General features: G+C 35.7%; 2 protein-coding genes across 2 annotated transcripts in view; both read left to right on the top strand.

The window, feature by feature from the left end:
- Positions 1-967, top strand: part of LOC111512184 (uncharacterized) — a 23174-nt gene extending 22207 nt beyond the window's left edge. The window contains exon 9 of the mRNA XM_074179855.1: positions 828-967. The gene's annotated coding sequence lies outside the window, so the exon portion shown is untranslated. The remainder of the gene's footprint in view (positions 1-827) is intronic.
- On the top strand, positions 107-19928 carry LOC111512185 (glutamine-rich protein 2). The gene is made up of 11 exons (XM_074179558.1): positions 107-188; positions 828-1005; positions 4158-4305; positions 7293-7478; positions 9833-10020; positions 11072-11224; positions 11636-11701; positions 11761-11911; positions 14081-14243; positions 15053-15101; positions 19795-19928. The coding sequence occupies exons 1-11, from the start codon at positions 107-109 to the stop codon at positions 19832-19834; spliced, it is 1404 nt and encodes a 467-aa protein (XP_074035659.1). The 3' UTR covers positions 19835-19928.

The following is a 19928-nucleotide window of genomic DNA, read 5'->3' as shown; positions in this document are numbered from 1 at the left end:
ATTTTTCATTAGTATATTCCAAAATGCAATATCTTATATCAGTATGGGGCATGGCAACAAATTCCTTATTGAAACCAGATAAAAAACTATTAGGTGTATATACAAGATGAACTACAAGTTGCCTACAGTCAACTTGTATAAACCAAAAAAACTATTAGATGTGTCATGCTTAGATGAATTCAAATTATGTACCTTTATTCATTTGGCCAAAAATAAGCTCAAACATTCAAATTTGACTTTCAGAATCAATGGTGACCAACACAACCATTTGACAAGATATTCAGGCAATCTGAAATTAATGAAAATGAGAATAAATATTAGGCAAAATTCGATTTATTATAAAGGTATAAAATTTTACAATGAGCTACCAAATGCTTTCAAAAAATGTAATAAACGAAAATTCGGAATAATTTGAAAAAAATATTTTATTGTTTGTATAGATATATTATTTGATGAGTACATTTATATCTATGTTGATAATAATGTATATGTGTGTGTATAAGTATGTATTTTTTTTCGAATTTCGGATCTGATTCATCTTTTTTTGTGTGCTCTGTTCGAACTTAGTTATGTTATAGTTAGCTTTTTTTTGAATTGTTTTTTCCCTGCTATAAACATTATATGTTTCTCGGGAAAAATAAATTGTTATTATTAAAGAAAAAGAATAACAAAATCATTCAATTCTATTCAACCAACATAGTTACAATACATCTATTAATTTCATTCAATTGAACACATTAAATTTGATTTTGTTTTTGCGAGTCAATTTCTACCATTGTGATTGGTTTTTTCCCGCATTCACAATTTCTTTATATTTCATTTTGCAGCAAGTCCTGAATCCCAACCAGCCGATGTGCAAATCAAAATTTTGGAATCGAAGATTGAAGACTTTTATGAACAGATTCATTCGCTGGACAGTGGCTTCGGTCGCCAAGTAAATGTTCTTCAGAATCGTATTAGCGACTTGGAAAAGCAACTTGGAGAGATGATGGAGAAAGTGCATCTGTAAGTAGAAAATAATACGATTTGAAATAAGTCTACCATAAACAAAAGAAATATGTCCATCAATGACAAAAACAGTGGATAATAACATCTCAAAATTTTTCAAAAACTGATTTACTAGGAGTAGGTAGGGGCAGGTAAAGACTGAGTAGGTTTATTCAACTTTCTACAGTAACCCTCAAGGATTTATTGAGGCTCATATCTAGAAATTCGAGCGAATAAATCCAGCTTCTCAACGGAGCCGATTACTTCCTCTGGTGAAGTATCTTTCAAGTCAGCTGGTAAGAGTGGGACTTTGCCAGAAGCTGAAAACCTGACCCGGACCGCGGCAAACCAGAAAGAGAGTGGCTTATCTGCCTACAGGTTCTGATTTTCCCTGTGAAGTTGAAGCCACACCTCCGTGAGCAATAACATGTGTGACTTGCTTAGGAGTCTCCTATAACGCATGTTACAATGCCTGCAGCCTTCCAGGCAGGAAAGTGGAGCTCTTCTGAAGAAAATCTAGTTGATTTGTCAAGATTGAGGTTATCGGATGTGCATGGTGCAAGATTTCCACTGTGATGAATACGGCAACTATTCCATATGGGAGCATAATATGTTAACCATGTGGAACTATTACGTCTCTGCTGTAAGTGAAAGACCTTTTGCTTATGTTTCTGCTGCGTAAGAATTTAGTGCAAGGTAGAGTCTACTAATATCCTATTCTTGAGGAGGCGATAAGTTGCTTCCTGGATGCACCACCTAGCCGTCTGGGTTAGTAGGATCAATAAGCTGTTGTTATTGATCCAATGTTACAGAGTGGACAGATGGGGTTATTTAGTCGACTCTCATCTCCTTTGCAGATCAAGGATCAGATTCTTTAGTGATTTTATGATCCAGGAATGGTCCCACATTACCGTAACAAGGGTTTTTCGAGGAGAGGGCCCTGGTTACTTGAAGGTTCCATTACTGATACTGAGTAGACTAGAGTCATACATCGTTTTCAAATAGATATACGTCATTGAGGTGATCTCGGCAGGGGTATCCTAACGTACCCCGCCGCAGGGACAAAACTGATACACTAATTCAGAGAATAACTTCAAAGAAAAGTTGTCCGCCGTCCAAATTTATAACATGAAATATGGAGAATCAGTTGTCAATGGTTTCAGAACATTCTGAAAAATATCTTTAAAATTCCATATTCCATGTACATATAGTACTTTCCGGTGGAATTTATTCATGAATTCCAATATCACCGTAGAGGTCTGAACATAAATCCATTATAGTGTTGTAAATCACACCCTAAAGAAAATAATGCCGGCCGCCACTGGTAGCCATAAACCAATTGTGACGTGGCGAAGAGCGCCTCCGATTGCTAAATATAAGCACCATCCACTCGCTCATCGAGTCAGTCAAGTGGAATTTACAGTGCAGTACGAGAAGAGATGTAGTAAGGCGATAGACATTCCATAATAGTGGAAGTTTTAGTTTAAGTGTTTGTTGTATTTTAGGTGAAATAGAAATAAGTTTGACTATCGTTCAGTATAGTTAATTATTGGTCAACTCACGGAAAAGAACTTAACAATAGCCTGAATTTCACAGTGGACCCGAAAAATTCTTAAAATCGGTAGGAAACTATTTGAGACATGTCGATTTCATCAACTTCTTCATTCTTGTGAGGTGGCAGTGCTACTTAAGAAAACCAAATTGTGAAGTCCTTTTTGTGACATATCAATTGTCAAATGTTTCATACTGAATCAACAGAAATTTATTAAAATCGGCTGATAAATAATGGAGATACAAACATTATCGAAGCTGCTATGTATAGTAATGTCGTAGGATCAACTGCTACTTGAACTGTTAATTTATCAATCCCAAGATACAAATCTGTTTGTCTTAAGAAAATCTTAATGTGTGGGTCTGATATATTGGGGGAAGGGGGCTCAAATTATTGGGACGAGCTACTTCAACAGGGACCTGAAATTTGTTGAAGCTGTATTATTTCCCATTTCAGCGGTATTGTTTCCTAACGTAGAAGATCCTGATACACCAAATCTCAGAATTTGGTTGGAATGAGATGGTGCGCTTCCACATTATGCACGATCAGTTCGGAAATATCTCGATCAACAGATGCTCATTCTATGGTTTGACAAAAAATTATTTTATTGAATCACCAGTAATGCCTCCAGACTCAACCTTGTTGGACTGTTCTTTTAAAATGATTTGGAGGATGAATTTATCTTACTGAACATGGAATGTTGAGGCTATAGCAATGGAATATATTCGTCGAAAACCACATTCACCTCAAAAATAGTAGATACTTTTCAACATGATTAGAGCATTGCACTCGCCATTGATGAACAACATACAGAACCTTCGAATTGATCGAATATTTTTTCCAGTACTTTTATTATTGAGAGTGAACAATAGTCCAAGAAAACCATTAGTCATAGCAAAAATAGAGATAGAAGAGTACACTATGTAGGTATATATGTATAGTTGATTTTCGTCAGTAATACTATAAAGAATTGTATGAATTGGGAACAGTTGCAAGGGCTTACATATATAGGCATACATTCGTATATAAGGGCTTGATTCCATGAAGATCTTTCGAATAAAAGGCAACAAGTGTAACGCCATTCCAGAGACAGCTATATCTTTGCGTGTCATACAAATCAGATATATAATACAGCAAAGAAGTTTCTCGTGACCCACATTTGTGATATTTCCTTGATAACCTCTTCTCTGAATAATATCAATTAATATTCTTTTTTTCAACTCCGGGATGATCTTCGTTATTATTTACTATTTCAACTGAAGCCAACTTTGGGTTTATAACCTACCGCGGTGAACTTTTCAGTTTGCCCTTTACTACACTTCAGCAGATTCTCTATTTATTCATCTTTTATTTTCTCAGATTGTGAAAGGTTATAAAACCAAAGAAACAGTATAAATATTGAGTTCTCCAAAAAATCATATTCATATTTGTGCTTTTTGCTATTAAGTATTTCTATCCGTAAACGTCATTGATGGGTAACAAGCTTGAAACGTGTTTATAAGATTAACTTTTCTCAATCCTATGTCTGCTGTAACTTCCTCTCTGATTCATATCAATACACTCAAGAAACTTTCTACTCATGGTGATTTCAATTATCAATTTGGTTTTTATGTTGAAGCATGCCGGAGGAAGTTGACACAAGGCCGAATCATATAACATCTGAACTACACGGTCAACTCGTAACACTTCAAGATGAATTCACTGTAGTATCAGAAACTGTCCAGAAATTGGCAGAAGATTATTCAAGTAAAGAACACACGATTGACGTAAGCAAATTATACGTTCTTAAATATTTATATTCACGGCGTTTCAACGGAAAGTTGATATTCTTGTAACTCATACATGGATGTGTGATTAAAAATTTCAATGACAATGTCAATTTTTGTTTCGAGGGGGTTCAATTTCGATATTTAATTCGACTCTCTTGCGTGCATCAGCTACCGATCCATATTTGTTTGGCATATAGAGGGTTAAATTATTGGGAGGTCTATCATAATTCCATCAATTCTGTTTTTTCAAATTGGTTCATTCGTTATAGAGAAATTCATCTTTGAACGTTTTATTCAAGAAAAAATATATTTGCTTCCTTTTCTGACTATCTCTGATAGTTTTCATTGACCTAAATATTAGTTTCACGTCGCGTCGTTTTTCTCTAAAATTATCACAATTTGGTGTATAACAGTTTTAACATAGGGGAGGAAAGCTTTACCCTCAACGGGATTACAGGGCACGCGACAGCTCTTGGAATAATCAAGAAGGTTTCGCGAGGAACTTGAGATTTTTTATTATTATCATTATTATTCGGTATTTTTGTTTCTCAGCGATAATAAAGAGATAACAGACCTTTCAAATTACACTAGTTTACAGTCAATTTACGACTGTAATGCCAAAGGCAGTCCTTTGTTAATGTTTGGTCCTTACATGCGAAAATGATAGTACAAATTTCCTAACACGTAAGATTTTTGGGTTATGATTTTTTTCACAAAAATTTAATGAAAACGACATTCGAAATTTGCCTCTCCCCTAAATTGAGGAAATTGTTTAAAATCTGGCAACACAGCGGCCCTGCCCACTATTCGAATCTGCTTCCGCTGTATATCAGACTTGTAGTAACGCCGCTTCTCAAACTTCCGATACTCGAAGTTTCCAGAAAATACCAGAAATACGGAAACGCTATAAAAGTAGCTGCACGTCGTCTTGATTTCAAACAGGTTGGAGCCTGGCTCCCTTACCCTTTGTGCTGATGTTTGCCAAAAGAACAAACGGATCAAATAAAGGTAGCAGATTTACAATCGGATTTACAATATTGGTTTAACGCGAGTGGTGGTGGTATTAGAGAATTATGGTATATTAAGAGAATTATATTAGTGTTATCTTTGAACGTAGGTATTTGAACTCGACGTTCGCAACAGTACAAAAATATCGAAAATATAGAAACGTGGCTGCGTTAATCCCGCAGATAGTTTTTACTATATATGTGGTCAGTTGACTCCTAAACGGCCAATTAATCAAATGCCCAAGGTAGCTTACCATAAGTATTTTGGATGTGTTGTCCTCACGATTGGATTTGTTGCGAAACCTGTGCAGCAAATCTAAGTAACTGGTTAAATGGCAAACGCCCTTCTACGCCTTTGCAGTTCCAATGATTTGGTGAGAAACAACAAATCATTACAACGTCTCTTACTTTTCCATGACAAACCTGTCTGGTTTTTCAACAAAGAGCAAACACAAAATTGTATGAATTGAAGGGGTTATATTTTTAGGAGTGATTAACTTTTGGGAAAGAAAGTTTTTGGCTTTCTACTACTCCATCTTGATAAAAAAAAAGGGGATGAGGGAATCTTCCAAAGAAAAGAAGGAAGTAATCAATTTGAAAATAAGTAACTCTATACATGGATGTGTAGATCATGCAAAGAAATAACGTTCAGACACAAACTGAAAGAAAGTCCTCCTGAAACAGCTACTTTCATATAAACTTTGAATTACACGAAAGAAAAAAAATCTATCGACACAAATACTTCTATATGAACATTCAATTATACAGAAGATACTTTTCTCTACTCAGTTTGTATTTCAAACATTCGTTGTGGAATAATAATCACATATCATTCACATGAGTTCTACTTTGAATGAATGGTAATACATGGAACACTGTCACCCCCACTGGTATACACCGATGTTTCGCCTTAAGACACTTGACCCAAGGCTCTTCAGTACCAAATTGGATAACATTATAGAAAATACACACAATTCATTCATGAATTACGATTTTTTTTGTTCAAGATGGAGTAGTGGAAAGCCAAAAACTTTCTTTCCCACAAAATTGTATATCCGGATATTCCTTCTGCACGAAGGTCGGTTCTTTATGGAGAAGGTTTACCAGTTCTAACAGCCCCGGCAAATTGGGAGGAAGATTTGGAAATGTATGATGACCAGGCAGCTTCCCATGATGTGCCAGAAAAAGACTGTCCTTATTTTCTCGAGAGTGAAGGAAGAACATCCCATTTAATCGAACAACCATTTAATCCCGAACCTAGTTCGGGACCTCCACTTGTCCAAAGAGAATGCTGAACTATTAGGGTCAAGATTACAACAATGGAATTCACTAGCCCCTAAAAACCAGAGTTACAATATTCATAAATCATAACCATGAGCTATCCTCATTTTTTACTATGTAGAATAAAATGTGCGTTTGTAAATCCAAATGGTGTGATGAAAAAATTAGGATTTGCATATAGTCCGGACGAATGGCGTTCATTGATAAATTCGTCTAAAACAAGTTCAAAAGCCGTTCTGCTCCATAATGGTTTTTTTCTTGTTTTGATTTTGTATTTCCCCATAATATGTGAAATTTTTTGTATAAAATAAAAATAACTACAACTCAAAATCTTTACGTGATGGAACATTTTTGATGTTGAAGTCGCAGCCAGGATGCTTAAACTCTCATGTATAGCCATTATAATATTAGTCGCAATTTTTTTTAATTTGTTGGCTAGTGTTACGTATCACTCGGTTAACATGCGATTAGAAAAAGGGGGTGGAGTTGGACCCTACTGAAACAGAAATTCAAAAAATCTTGGGAAATGTTGATCCTACGCCCGTTTCTGAGTAACAAGATTGGTCAAGTTTTCATTGGAGCAAATTTTTTTAATTCATCATCTATATTAATTTTTTAATTTTTTTTGTATTCTGCTCGCATTAAAAAACCAAAATGATTTGAAACAGCTATATATTAATATTTACGTATTTTCAGATTTTAGTTGAACAAATTGAACTCCTGAAAACCGTGAAAGCTGATAGGGAAGATTTAGAGGATGCTTTGGCCGATAAGGCAGATGCTTGTCAAATCAATAGAAAAGTTTCCTTCGAACAGTTCGATCAAGCTTGTGGAGATATGTCTAAGAGTCTTGAAGAGGCATTGGCCAAATTATCCCAACAGGTTAGTTGTGAAAGAGTATTCATCAATTCATGACACCTAGTTTGAGTATCGATGTTATAACATTCTTCATGAACCTAAACTAGTTTGTCCCTTCTAATAGAGATATTACAAACAAATCTAACTCATTCCTTTTGGAATTGGTTGTCAGAAATTAGAATACAAATAACATTTGAATAATGTCGATTTATGAAGACGGGATCATTATATAACATTCAGTATAAGATAAAATATAAAAGCAACAATTCGATATTTGATTTAAGCATCGAATCAAAATATATCTAACCACTGAAAATTCATTGTTTCCATCATGCTAATGTTTTCCTATTCAGGATTTCATAATTCTCATACCACTTGTATTTGTAACTAACTTTACTGCAGTTTATCCTAAAAAGTACATTTCAAAACTGATAAAATCAACTGGAATAATTAATAATGTACACCATTATACCTATACAACCATGTTGGTAATAACAGATGATTCTTAATAACATATTGTACAATTGGTTGCTGAACTGGATTTTGGATATTGACTGTACCTATAATAAACTGGATACACAGGATTCAAGTTTACCAATGGGCTCATCTCTCAGTCCACTTTTAGCAGACATATGCTAGTTTCAGAGGTACTATATGACATCTGAACCAATTTATGCCATTTATGAATAATCTGAATAGAAACATACATTTCACACTCGAAACAGAGATAGAGAAACAGATTAATTTCTTAGTCCTGACCATCACACACAGTCATAATGAATTTGAGTTCATTGTATCCAGAGAACCGAGCTGTATAGACATAACAATCCCAAGTGACTCTTTCCATCTCACCAGTCATAAATCAGCAGCTTATAATTCAATGTCACACAGAGAATTCTCGTTACCTTTGTCTGCTCACAATATAGAAAGCAAAGCCACAAATTCACGCACAGATTTATATACCCCCAGAACAAACAATCAGAAATAAAAAAAGTTATTCCGTATTGAGATAGGTCAAATGCCCCCTATCTTCAATGCCCAAATTTACCCATGGAATATGTCAATTGGTCTAAAAAACATGTTCGACATGGTCCATAGGGCACGTGACTCGCCTCCTCCTTGTTGGGGAGCCAAAAATTGATTTTTTTCTATTTATTTCTTTCCCAGCTTAATATTTGATAAAGAATTCTGATGAAATTCATAAGTATAGGTGATAATAACACGTCCCCAAAACCCACTCACCCGTGAAAAAAATTAAAAAAAAATTGAGATGAGCAAAAAAAAAGTCAATATTATTCTGTTTTTCTGAAAACTTATAAAGAAACACGACTTCATGATTTTTTTCAGATTTTCTATGACCTAGGCATGTTTCAAACGTCCATTTTGGTAGTTTTTTACGTTTTATGACTGTTTGCCACCATTTAGAGCACATTGCAAGCTAAGGAATGCATTTTCAAACTCGTTGAACCTGGTCTACTCACTGGTTTTTAGATTAGCGTACCCACATTGACACAGGTAATAAAGTCATTAAGAAACGTCTGTCATCACCGATAGTGGTTGTATAGGATATATGTATATAACGATGTACATTGTTAATCATTTGAGTTCATTGTTTCGTTTGAAAATGTCCGGGTAGGATGAAATTGCAGTAATACAAATGATATAAAAACAGGGAAAGTTCAAATTCTCATTTTTCATGATAATGTATATACTCGGTAATCATTTCTGATTGCAATTGATTTTTTTGAATTTGTTATGTGTTGCTCTCTTACTTGTAAACTATCTTTTCTCTCTTTTGTTATTGTTAAATAATTTATTTCTACTAATAGTTTTGGAATATAAGCAGATGATGTACTTTGGGGCAATAAAGTTGAAATGGATATTGATTTTGATAATCACTATTCAACGAACAGATACCATAAAGAGAAAGAATTTACTGTACGACCCATTCAACTTTATTAGAAATTATCGAGGAGACATGAATTGCCTAGTTATTTTTTCATTATATTCACTCAAAGCAACTATTTAAATGAAAATGCAGAAAATAGGAATCATTGATCATACTCCACCGGCCTGAAAAGAAGGCAACCACCATTCAAATTGAAAGAGAGATACTTCATTCAAAGCACTATTATGTTTTCAGTTTGTTACCTCAGATATTTTTAAAACTTTTCAAATGTGTCGAAGTCTTCCTCTATTGTTTTTATCATGTACTTTGGTACATGTTGTTGGTCGAAAATCAATGAATATCATATATCATCATCATGGTCATGAATGAATGAGGAATTTAGTGTCTTATTATCAAATATTTGAAATTGGAATTGTTGAATTTCAGTTTTCAGCTGTAATTTTATTTGAAAACATTTCTACGTTTCAAGGAACTACTGTGGAACCAAGCGTTGGATAATATACAGAATAGTATCGGCGGTAAATTGGATAAAGTTGAACTGAATCCTCTGAGAGATTTCATTAATAATAAACTGAAAGGGCTACAAGAGAAATTCAAGACGCTTAATGCTATGAAGCGAGAAAACGAGGCCGCCGGCACAAAGAGTAAATATCTTAAGTGAGTAAATTTACGGATTTAAAATGCCTTGAAAACTGACCTTTTGAGTGAGTTCGCAATTTATAATTTTCGATTGCTTTCCTTCACTATAAACTTCTTTGACTGACATCTACACATATGTATGTATGTATGTATGTATATAGTAGGGAGGGTGAGGGTGAGGCCACACGTGACCCATTCTACATCCTCCCGAGGAGTTGTCCTCCTAGGTCATCGTCCATCCTGCCCTTTCCAGGAAGGTGGACAGGTCACTAGGAGTTATCTCCTTTATATTGGCAGGTGTAGGCCAAGACTCGCCGAACACACACATACTTTGGCAACCTTGAGGTATCTCACGGCGGCCTCCACGAAGGTTTTGGAAGGTGAAGCGACATTATTGTCGTTGCGCGGCTTCTTCAACCTTCCTGTGGTTCCCCTAGTGGAGGTGTTCAAGTGAGGGCGCATTCCTGAAGGGGCAGCCGGTTCCTTGCCTTTATTCAAGGCGGAGAACTTGGCGCCTGCCGCAGGAAGTGCCCTTGCTGTTGGAGGTGGAGTGGAGGAGGAGGGTGCACTTATAGTGACTGCCACTCATGCATATTTCACTCTCTTTCTCCTTTTGGCCTCGGCGCCGCAAATGCGCCGCCTTTGTACTACATCACGAGGTGATATGCTATGTTAAGCCTCATTCCGAGCGGTAAATTGCGATGGACATTTCTGTCCATCCCCAGCCACCGCCATAGATTGAGGTGAGCACTTCTGTCCAGCCTCGGGATTGGTTTTTGTTTCTTTATGTTTTGTTTGTTTCATTCATGTGTGTTCACACGAGTAGCAAGGGAAGAGTTGGTCACCTCTGGTAGAGCCCCGCATTATCAGAGGAAGGCTGATTACAATGAGGTAGGAGTCCGGCGATGCCGTCCGTAAGGCCACATATTAGCTTCCCGGACAGCTTCCGCCACCTGGGGACGCGCCCGATAGATAGCCCAACTTACGGTACATCTACACATATATTTTATTTAGATGCTAGCTCAAAAAGGACTCTCAGTGAAGACATAAATACTGACTTATTTTTCAGAAACGTTAACTGCATTTCGTGTGATAAGGATGTGGTGATGAGAAAAGAGATGGATCCTACCCTTTATCCCAAACCCTATGCCGTACCACCTTCAAGAAGCATGGGACCTTATTTGGCGTACGAGTTGGATCAGCTTCGAAAACAACAAAAATGGTAAAAATTTCATTTTATTTGCGTTTTCAGCAAATTGATGCATCAGAAGTTTTCTCTGACTTAGAATTGTTATTATTATTTTATTAATGGTCTAGAGCTTTTGAAACCAAGGCAGATGTAATTAATATTGTGATTGTGACCCCAATATTTTTATTTAAGTTTTCTAAACAAACAAAAGTATTTTCCCTTTTGAAGTTCAACTTGATTTGTAGTTGGCAGTACAGTCAGTTCAGCGTCAGTCATGGCAGTGATAACAGGCAAAGTGAACTAGTCGAATAATTGTAATGGTCGAGTGGTTCATTGATAAAACGAACCAGATGCCTATCAATAATTTCTCTACTCAATATAAGTTTTCAGTTGTTGATAATTTTATTATTATTATTGGCTACCAACAGATTCTTTTTGTTTTAGTTTACCAAGTAGCAAAAACATGAATACATTCGAAAACGCATTGCAAACCAGTCGATCGGCAAAGAGGTATATATTAATTTTGATATTGTATTCTTCCACTCTTTTCTAACATATATTTTCTGTAGTCCGGATCATGTATGTAACCGATACTGCGGTGGAAGTCACACTGTTACCACTCCCCAACAAAGAGTGACTAGACTGGGTCACTTCTTGGAGCAGTGGGGCCCTGAAATAGCTCCTGTAGAGGACACGCATGTTAGAGGTACCGACGGAAGGGTAAGACATATTTTAAGAATCTGTAATTTAAATTTTCAAGTTATCGAAGAAAACTTCGCCAAATTATGCGCAAAAGCACATGAGGGTGATAAAATTGAAAGTCAATTCATCGTTTTGAAGGTACTTGCTTTAGGTCTCAATGAGAAAAGTCACCCAACTAGGATGCGTCCAGGACGTCAATTTCAATGACACATTTTGCTCATTTTTTGATTCTCGTGCTGGATTTCTTTCACAAAGATTTTTCTGTGAGTAAAAAGCACCAAAAGACACATCCATGCCAAATTTCAGCCCCATAGTTCTAATTTTGGCTAAAGGATAAATATTTGAAATTTCGGCCATTTTGAATGTTCAATTGCTAATATCTGATCAAGTTTCCATCGCAAAATGTTCGTCTTCAAGACATTCACTGCGTTGCCTTCGATCAATTTGTAACATTTCGCCGTATGAGAAGAAGCCCTGTATTTTATTTTTAATTTTTGTGGTCTCACATATTTGTTTAAATGGGAATAATTAAAGTTCATGGGGAATCGAGAAATGTCGGAAGATTTCCAAAAGAAAACGATATCTTACTGAACGGATGTATATATGATTTGTATGTGCTAAAGGCATATTTCTTAACCACAAGATACAGTGGATTTTATTCATAGTTATTTTGTAAGGGCCAGACGAACAAACTCATTATTATTGATAGCTGGAGATACTTTGTTTATGAAACACAGTTGGGTTTTTTCGAAAAGTCAGCGATAAGCGAAATAACGAATCGCGAAGCGACCGAAAGACCTAAGTAATAGAATAGAATTTTCAGATTGGATGTATGGGCTGTACTATTCCATTTAATTTCAAGAAGGGAAATATCCGCTGACTTAGGAAAAAAATGGCTCATGGGAAATGGAACGCGAGAGAGTGGGTTTTTTTTGGGAAGTTGAGAAGTGTCCGTCGAGGGTTTTTGGTCTTCGAAAGGTCGACTTGGGTGCAAAGAATTAGAAGAAAATTTTAAGGGGAGATTAAGTCTGAAAACTAATGAAGTATTCGAAAGAAAGGGGCAAACGAGAGTTCAATCGCGAGTTATTCGAATAGTGCGATATACGAGGTACTTTTGGGAGTTTGGGAAAAACCCGGATTATCTTTCTTTTCCTTAAAAAAACAGGATTAGCCGCTATCTTCAGTTAAACCGAGGAAGAAAACTATTGGTAAGAAAATTTTAGGGTTTTTTCGTCTGGTGGCTAACACTGTACTTTTATTGAAATACTGTGGGTGAACATTTATTTGAATAGCTTGGCTCATATAGAGTTGCCGAATGAAGGACATGTTTATGAATAATCAATCGAATGCCGGTTGAGCATTCTCTTATAATCTGGTAAGGTTAATGTGTTCCGTTTGATGGTTCGGTTTTTTTCTGTTCATTTGTCGTTTACATCTTATTTGTAACTTTAACATTTCTTATTTTTTTATTATACTTATTGAGTTTGAATGCGGTGTATTATTGCCGGTAATTATATTGGTAGGAGAAACAGGGGAAAAGGGGGACGTAGTATTTTCATATCTCACATAAATGAGGGCACTCTCTAGGAGAAGTTCATGCAAGAGGTATCAATGACATATCCCGACAAAGCACCTGTAAGGCCTAGCATAGCTACACTGGCGGCTTCGTTTGGGAGATAAATATTCCTATCAGAAAGTATCTTTCCCTATAAATATATAATTCAAAACCATCGTATCTGGTTACAAATTCATTGCAAGTTTAAAATAAAACCAGAGGGTATTATCCACGTCAATAGAAATTAATAAATATACAAATGATTTTATTCTGCAGGACAAGAACTTGCATTTCAATAAAACATGAATACAGTACTTCAAGTTCGTAAGAAAATTATAAATCTAATGGTTGGAATAGAGGTCTGATATCACGGCTATTGAGATCAGAGGCCATCTCTAGATGGTGTTCCTGAAATCTCAGTGGGAAAGATTGACCTATATACCGTTGAACAACAATGCAGAGCTATTGAAATTGAGATGGTTGATATGATAACTAACAACATTCAAACAGTTTTTGAGTGCAATGAAAAATATAGCCTGCTTTCCTTGTATCTGTGTAAAGCTCATTAAATTGAATTTTCCTGATTATTATGGTATGAGTACATTTGGAAGTGTCTTATACTTTCGTTTCAGATGTATAAAGCTAGAGATGATCAGCAACTGAAGCAGTTGGCTTCTGAGCGTCCTCCTACTCCTCATGCTGATAAACCCGCAGTTTATATAACTCTACAAAAAACAGATAAGTCAGATAGAGAAGAAGATATTCCATGGCCAGCTGTCAACCAACCGAGTCCAGGTAAAATTAATTTCTGGAATTATATTCTACTAGCGATACGACTCAGCTTCGCTGATTTTCATGAAGGATGTATTTTTGGAAATATAAGGGTTGTAATTTTCGCTCTCTAGGAAGTTCTAGAACAGTTCAGAACTTCCGAAAGTGTTTGAGAGCATTTCATAACATTCCAGAACATTTCGAAACATCCTGGAATATGATGGAATGTTCAGGAATAATCTGGAACGTTCGAGAGAAACATGCCAGTTGTTGTCGAAGTTCGCTATCCCCAATCCATATTGAAGGTTTGCTCATACTTTTAAAGATATAAGAGCTACAATTTCTGTCTTCTGAAAGTTTATAAAATAGTTCGGATCATTTGAGATCATTACACATCATTCCAGAATATCCTGCAATATTCTAGAGTAGGCTCTGTATCATTCTGGAACATCACAGATCGGCAGATATCGTGACGTTTCAAGGTCTCCTTTTCTTTGCCTTTGCGCAACAAAAACGATCCGTTTTTGGATCGGATTGTCACATGTGATGAAAAGTGGATTCTCTACATCAGAAGATGTTCAGGATAGGCACTTCCCAAAGGCGAAAACCCACCAAAAAAGACCATGGTTACTGTATGGAGATGATCAGCTGGTGTGATTCACTATAGCTGCAACCAGGCCAAACTATCACAGCAGAGTCCTATTGTGAGGGAATCGTCTAAATGTACCGGAAATTGTGCAAACAGTAACTGGCACTGGTCTGTTCTTTTTTAATATTATAGTTATTTGGTTTCAAAATTGCATTCGATGAAATTCCAAATTATTTAATTTCAGGGAGAATATCAGGACAGACGAATGCCACAAACAGATCACTGGTACCCAAGTAAGTGATAAATCAGCTAGAAAATTAAATTTTCACTCATTTCTATGTCATTCTTGATGATAATAATTAATAATAATCTTAGTTTCTCAAAGAAACTAATTCAGTTTATGTTAGGGGAATACAATATATCGGGGAAAAGCTTGTACCTTGAACCATTGTTAAAATTTCAAAAGTACCGCGTAAATCTCAGTCAATTCTGCTTGACAGGTGACTTCAGTAATCTATGTTAAACGGTTCGTCTTCTGAGCGAGTGCACGTTCTATTCACCTATAAAAGTAAGTATTTTGACGAGGTTTTAATGTTTTCTATTAATTTTTACAGTACATGAATTAAATTGCCGCATGCCTTATGTTGAAGTCATATATGTAGACAAAGTACTTTGATAATATTCATCAATTTGTTTTTACTTTTTGTAGGTTAAATAGGTAATTCTTTGTTAAAGTAAATAGGCTTGTACCTTGGACCATTGATTTGTCTCATACGTTGGACCATGGCCCAAGGTACAAGCCCTGTGTTAATTTGTTTTGTTTCGTTTTTATAATTCTATGAATTTATTGTTTTAGATGCCAAGAAATAAACAGGGTAAAAAAAGAAATTGCCCCGATCTTCACGTGTTACAAAATGCAGCAAATGCTGTACGAAATAATAATATTCCATTGCGTACTGCTTCTAAAGACAAGTGTCCCGATCTACATTAAAAAGATATTTAACAAAACTTATCAGAATGTGCCTCACGAATCAATTAAAAACTGTGCTGTCCGAACAAATTTTTTGGACGCTGGAGAAAAATAGCTTATGCGAGTATATTGTTGCAGCATCTCATATGCATTATGGCCTTACTCGTCGAGATCTTCAGATTCTTGCCTACAATTTTGCAAATATAAACAATGAATCTATTCCTGCTTCCAGGGAAAACGAAGGTCGGGCAGGAAAACAGTGGTATTTAGAAAAATACCAGTTTACCGCTGACAAAATATACAATTTGGATGAAAGCGGAAACAAAAAAGTTCATATGCCAGGTAAATTTTACCATACATTCTTGTTTGTGAAATCTTTAGAAAATTCTCAGTCTATTATTAATTTTGTTCTCGATTTCGGATGAGATTTTAGTCTGTAAAGGAGTGAAGCAGGTTGGAAGCGCAACTTTAGGGAAGAGAGGCAATAATGTTACTCTTATTGCATGCGTAAGTGCCATAGGAAACAGTGTGCCATCCTTATAAATTTTTCCGAGAGTTAATTATAAGGACTTCATGATTGAAGGTGCGGCTCCTGGTGCCATTGGTTCTGCTCACCGTAGCGGCTCGTCCAACAAAACAATTTTTATGCAGTATCTTCACCACTTTGTTGAACAAAAGCAGCTCCGAGACAGGCTTCCACTAAAGGACGAAAAAAAGGAAAATGCTGAATACTTACGGATACACCAAAAAAAACTAGAACTTGAAGCCATTAAAAAAACAGTTATAAAAACGCAAAAAAACAAAGAAAGAAGCAGTTGAGAGAAAAGTGATGCAGTCATCATCTTCAGATGAAGATGACATTGTTGTTTATGATGACGATTCAGACTTAGACGTTGAAAATATTGATGAATTGGATAGCACTTAAGAATGCCAGGATGAATCTACAGATGTACCAATTTTCGATTTGTCAGTAGGAAATTTCTGTCTTACTAAATTAATGGGAAAAAAATGATACATTTTTATGTTGCACAAGTAACTGCTATAAGTCAATGTTTAACGGTGCAATATCTAAAGAGAATTCTCATCAGCAACAAATTTTCTGGCCCAAGTGGTCCACATTTTGACAATGATATTCAAGACGTTTTGCATAACCTCACACCAATATGTCACGCTGAATTGTCAGAAAGACAAAAAGGGATACATGTCTTTGATTCAGACTTTGAGAAGTTTAATGTTGAATAGCAACTATTTGTTGGATTTTTTTTTAAACCGGCTCAAGGTATAAGACTACGTGGTCCATGGTACACTACTGGTTTGTACCTTGGACCAAATTGACTGTCAAAAATAAAAATCTAAATAGTATGTTTGTTTTTATTTCATTAGAATAACCACTTAATATAATGTTCCAAGGTATATACGCCACAAGTTATCCCAAAAATTTTACGTTGAAATTCAAAAATCTGAATATTATTGAGCCTTAAAAAAATCCGGTTCAAGGTACAAGCTTCTCCCCTAATTACTCCAACTCAAGAGGCTGAAATTGTGTACGTAGGTTCGTTTTATGTTGTAGAAATGCAATAAGAAATGATTTTCAAATATTTCAACTGGGGCGTCCCTTGGGGATAAAAGGGGCGCTCCCCTGGGATAAAAGGGGCGCGTTAACATATGAAAATTACCTGTCATTCATTGTTCCTCCGTTCCGCTATATTTATGGAGACTGAAATTGTGTATGTAGGTTTGTTTTATGTTGAAGATGTGCAATTAAGGAGGATTTTTTAATAATCTAATTGAGGCGCTAGCTGCATGGAAGAAGGAGCGTTCATGAATTGAAGTTACCTTTTCATCACTGTTTCTCTGTATGTTTCTCTATGATTTTGGAGGCTGAGATTTTGTATGTTGGTTCGTTTTATGTTGTTGATAGGCATTAAGGAAGAATTTTTCAATATTCCAACTGAGGCTCCCCCACTGGGGATAAAAGGAGCGCGTTGACATATGAAAATTACCATTCCATCGCTGTTTCTCCATAACGCTATATTTTCGGTAAAATTTGTGGAGATCAAATCGTGAAGTGTAGTTTATTAAAATATTTTCGGAGGCTGAAATTTTGTATGCAAGTTTGTTTTATGTTGTGGAAGTACAATGAAGAGGAATTTTTTATTATTCTAACTGAGGCGCTAGCCCAGAAGAAAAAGGGGCGTTCATAAAATAAAGTTACCTTTTCATCACTTTTTCTTCGTATCGCTATATTTTCGAAGGCTGAAATTTTGGATTTTATTTTGTAGATGTGTATTAAAGAGAGATATATACTTTATTGTCAAAAGAAAAAATCTTTTTGACAAAGTTAGTGAATAAATATAAAAGAATACATAAATGTATAGATAAAATATATTGTATAAAAACACTGAATAAAAAACCACAATAAATGATTGAAACATATATACACATAAAATATGATAAGTTAAAAATGATCGGTACAAAACTCAGTCAAACTGTAATAGGGTCTACTACTCAAAATTTCTTTAATCTTTTTTCTGTACTGATTGGTATCAATATTTATCTCTTTACTGTAACTCGACAGATGGTTATACATCTTCACACCATTGTAAAATAAGGAGTCTTTGACCAGAGAGTTGCAAGAGATAGGCAATTTTAAATTTTTTTGCACGCTCTAACGAGTTGTATAATGATGGGTGGTAACCTCAAGTTTCACAAGATGTTTCTTAATCAAACACACTGTCTCCAGAATAAAAACAGCTACAACCGTGTCAACATTTTTTTTATCTATAAACAGCTGCCTGCATGAGTTACGAGGTTTAGCTCTGCACAAGTATCATATAGATCTGTAATACAAATACAGACTCCAGCAAATTAAGGCTACACACACCCCAAAAAGGTATACCGTACCTTAAGTGAGACTCTACCAAAGCGTGATATGTTGTTTTTGCAGTATAAACTCCCAGTTCTCTAGCAATAACTCTCACTGCATAAGAGACGGTGGAAATTTTACTTTTCATTTTTCTGATGTCAGCGTCAAATTTCAGTCCACCGTCTATATATGGTCCCAGAAATTTAGTACACTCTCTGTTCTCAATGATACCGCTCGCTACAGATAAATTCTGAAATCATAATTGAAAGTCATAATATTTATTTTCGAAATATTAAGGGAGAGTAGATTGGAATCACACCAAGACTTGATTTTTTGTATATCAAGAGCTATTTTGTCTCATTGAGTATATCTTTCCCTTTACTATGCCACATAGTGGTGTCGTCAGCGAAATGAGTGAATGTACGGATATACTTATGTTCAGCAAATCGTTAATATACAACAGGAACAATATGGGACCGAGAACCGATCCCTGTGGTACACCAGTATTTATTTAAATACTGTTTGAACATTTAATCGTTTTCACAATCTGACTGCGACCATTGAGATACGACTCAAACCACCGTAGTGTTATCCCTCTACATCCATAGATATTCAGCTTTCGTAGCAGTAGTTTATGATCAACGCAGTCAAACGCTTTTGTTAGGTCACAAAATACTGCTACATTCCAAACAGGAAAGAGAATATTGCATCATGTGTGCTCTTGTTGCTCTGGAATCCAAATTGATTTTTCTTTATAATGTTATGGCAAAGGAGAAATTCATTGAGCCTTTTCTCTAGTTTTTCTATTATTTTTGCAATAGTCGGAATGAGAGATATTGGTCGATAATATGAAGATTACCTTTTCATCACTGTTTCTCCGTCCCGCTATATTTTCCGAGGCTAAAATTTTGTCTGTATGTTTGTTTTATGTTGAGATGTGCAATAAAAAGGATTTTTCAATATTCCAACTGAGGCGCCAGCCGCAGGGGAAAAAGGAGCGCCCATAAAACAAAATTATCTTTTCATCATTGTTTCTCCATGCCCTTAAATGTCCGGTGGGTGAATTCATATTTAGTATCAGCATTGCACCCGTGCAAAACCAGGGCGTGTCGTTAGTAAACTCATAACTTTAGTGTTGATTATTCTTTAGGTCTGACAGCTTGACGAAAACAACTGAACCTGCTTCTTAAGACGGCAAAGGAGAACGCGACATGATGGACGTCCTGCTTTGATTTTGTAGGCATTGACTTCTAAAATTCCCAATAAATATTCAATAGAAAAATA

This window comes from Leptinotarsa decemlineata, unplaced genomic scaffold (assembly GCF_025532065.1).
Source record: "Leptinotarsa decemlineata unplaced genomic scaffold, Ldec_3_MD MMD2_tig00026282_RagTag_RagTag, whole genome shotgun sequence".
NCBI classification, from domain to species: Eukaryota; Metazoa; Arthropoda; class Insecta; order Coleoptera; family Chrysomelidae; genus Leptinotarsa; species Leptinotarsa decemlineata.
Note: the sequence above shows the minus strand (reverse complement) of the source record. Positions and strands in the feature narration are given on the sequence as shown.

What these genes read in the sequence shown, in the direction of transcription:
- LOC111512185 (XM_074179558.1), top strand. Translation starts at nt 107, where the DNA reads ATGAACTACAAGTTGCCTACAGTCAACTTGTATAAACCAAAAAAACTA. An exon ending in ATGATGGAGAAAGTGCATCT is followed by an intron (nt 1,006 to 4,157) that starts GTAAGTAGAAAA and finishes TTTATGTTGAAG; the next exon opens with CATGCCGGAGGAAGTTGACA. An exon ending in GTAAAGAACACACGATTGAC is followed by an intron (nt 4,306 to 7,292) that starts GTAAGCAAATTA and finishes ACGTATTTTCAG; the next exon opens with ATTTTAGTTGAACAAATTGA.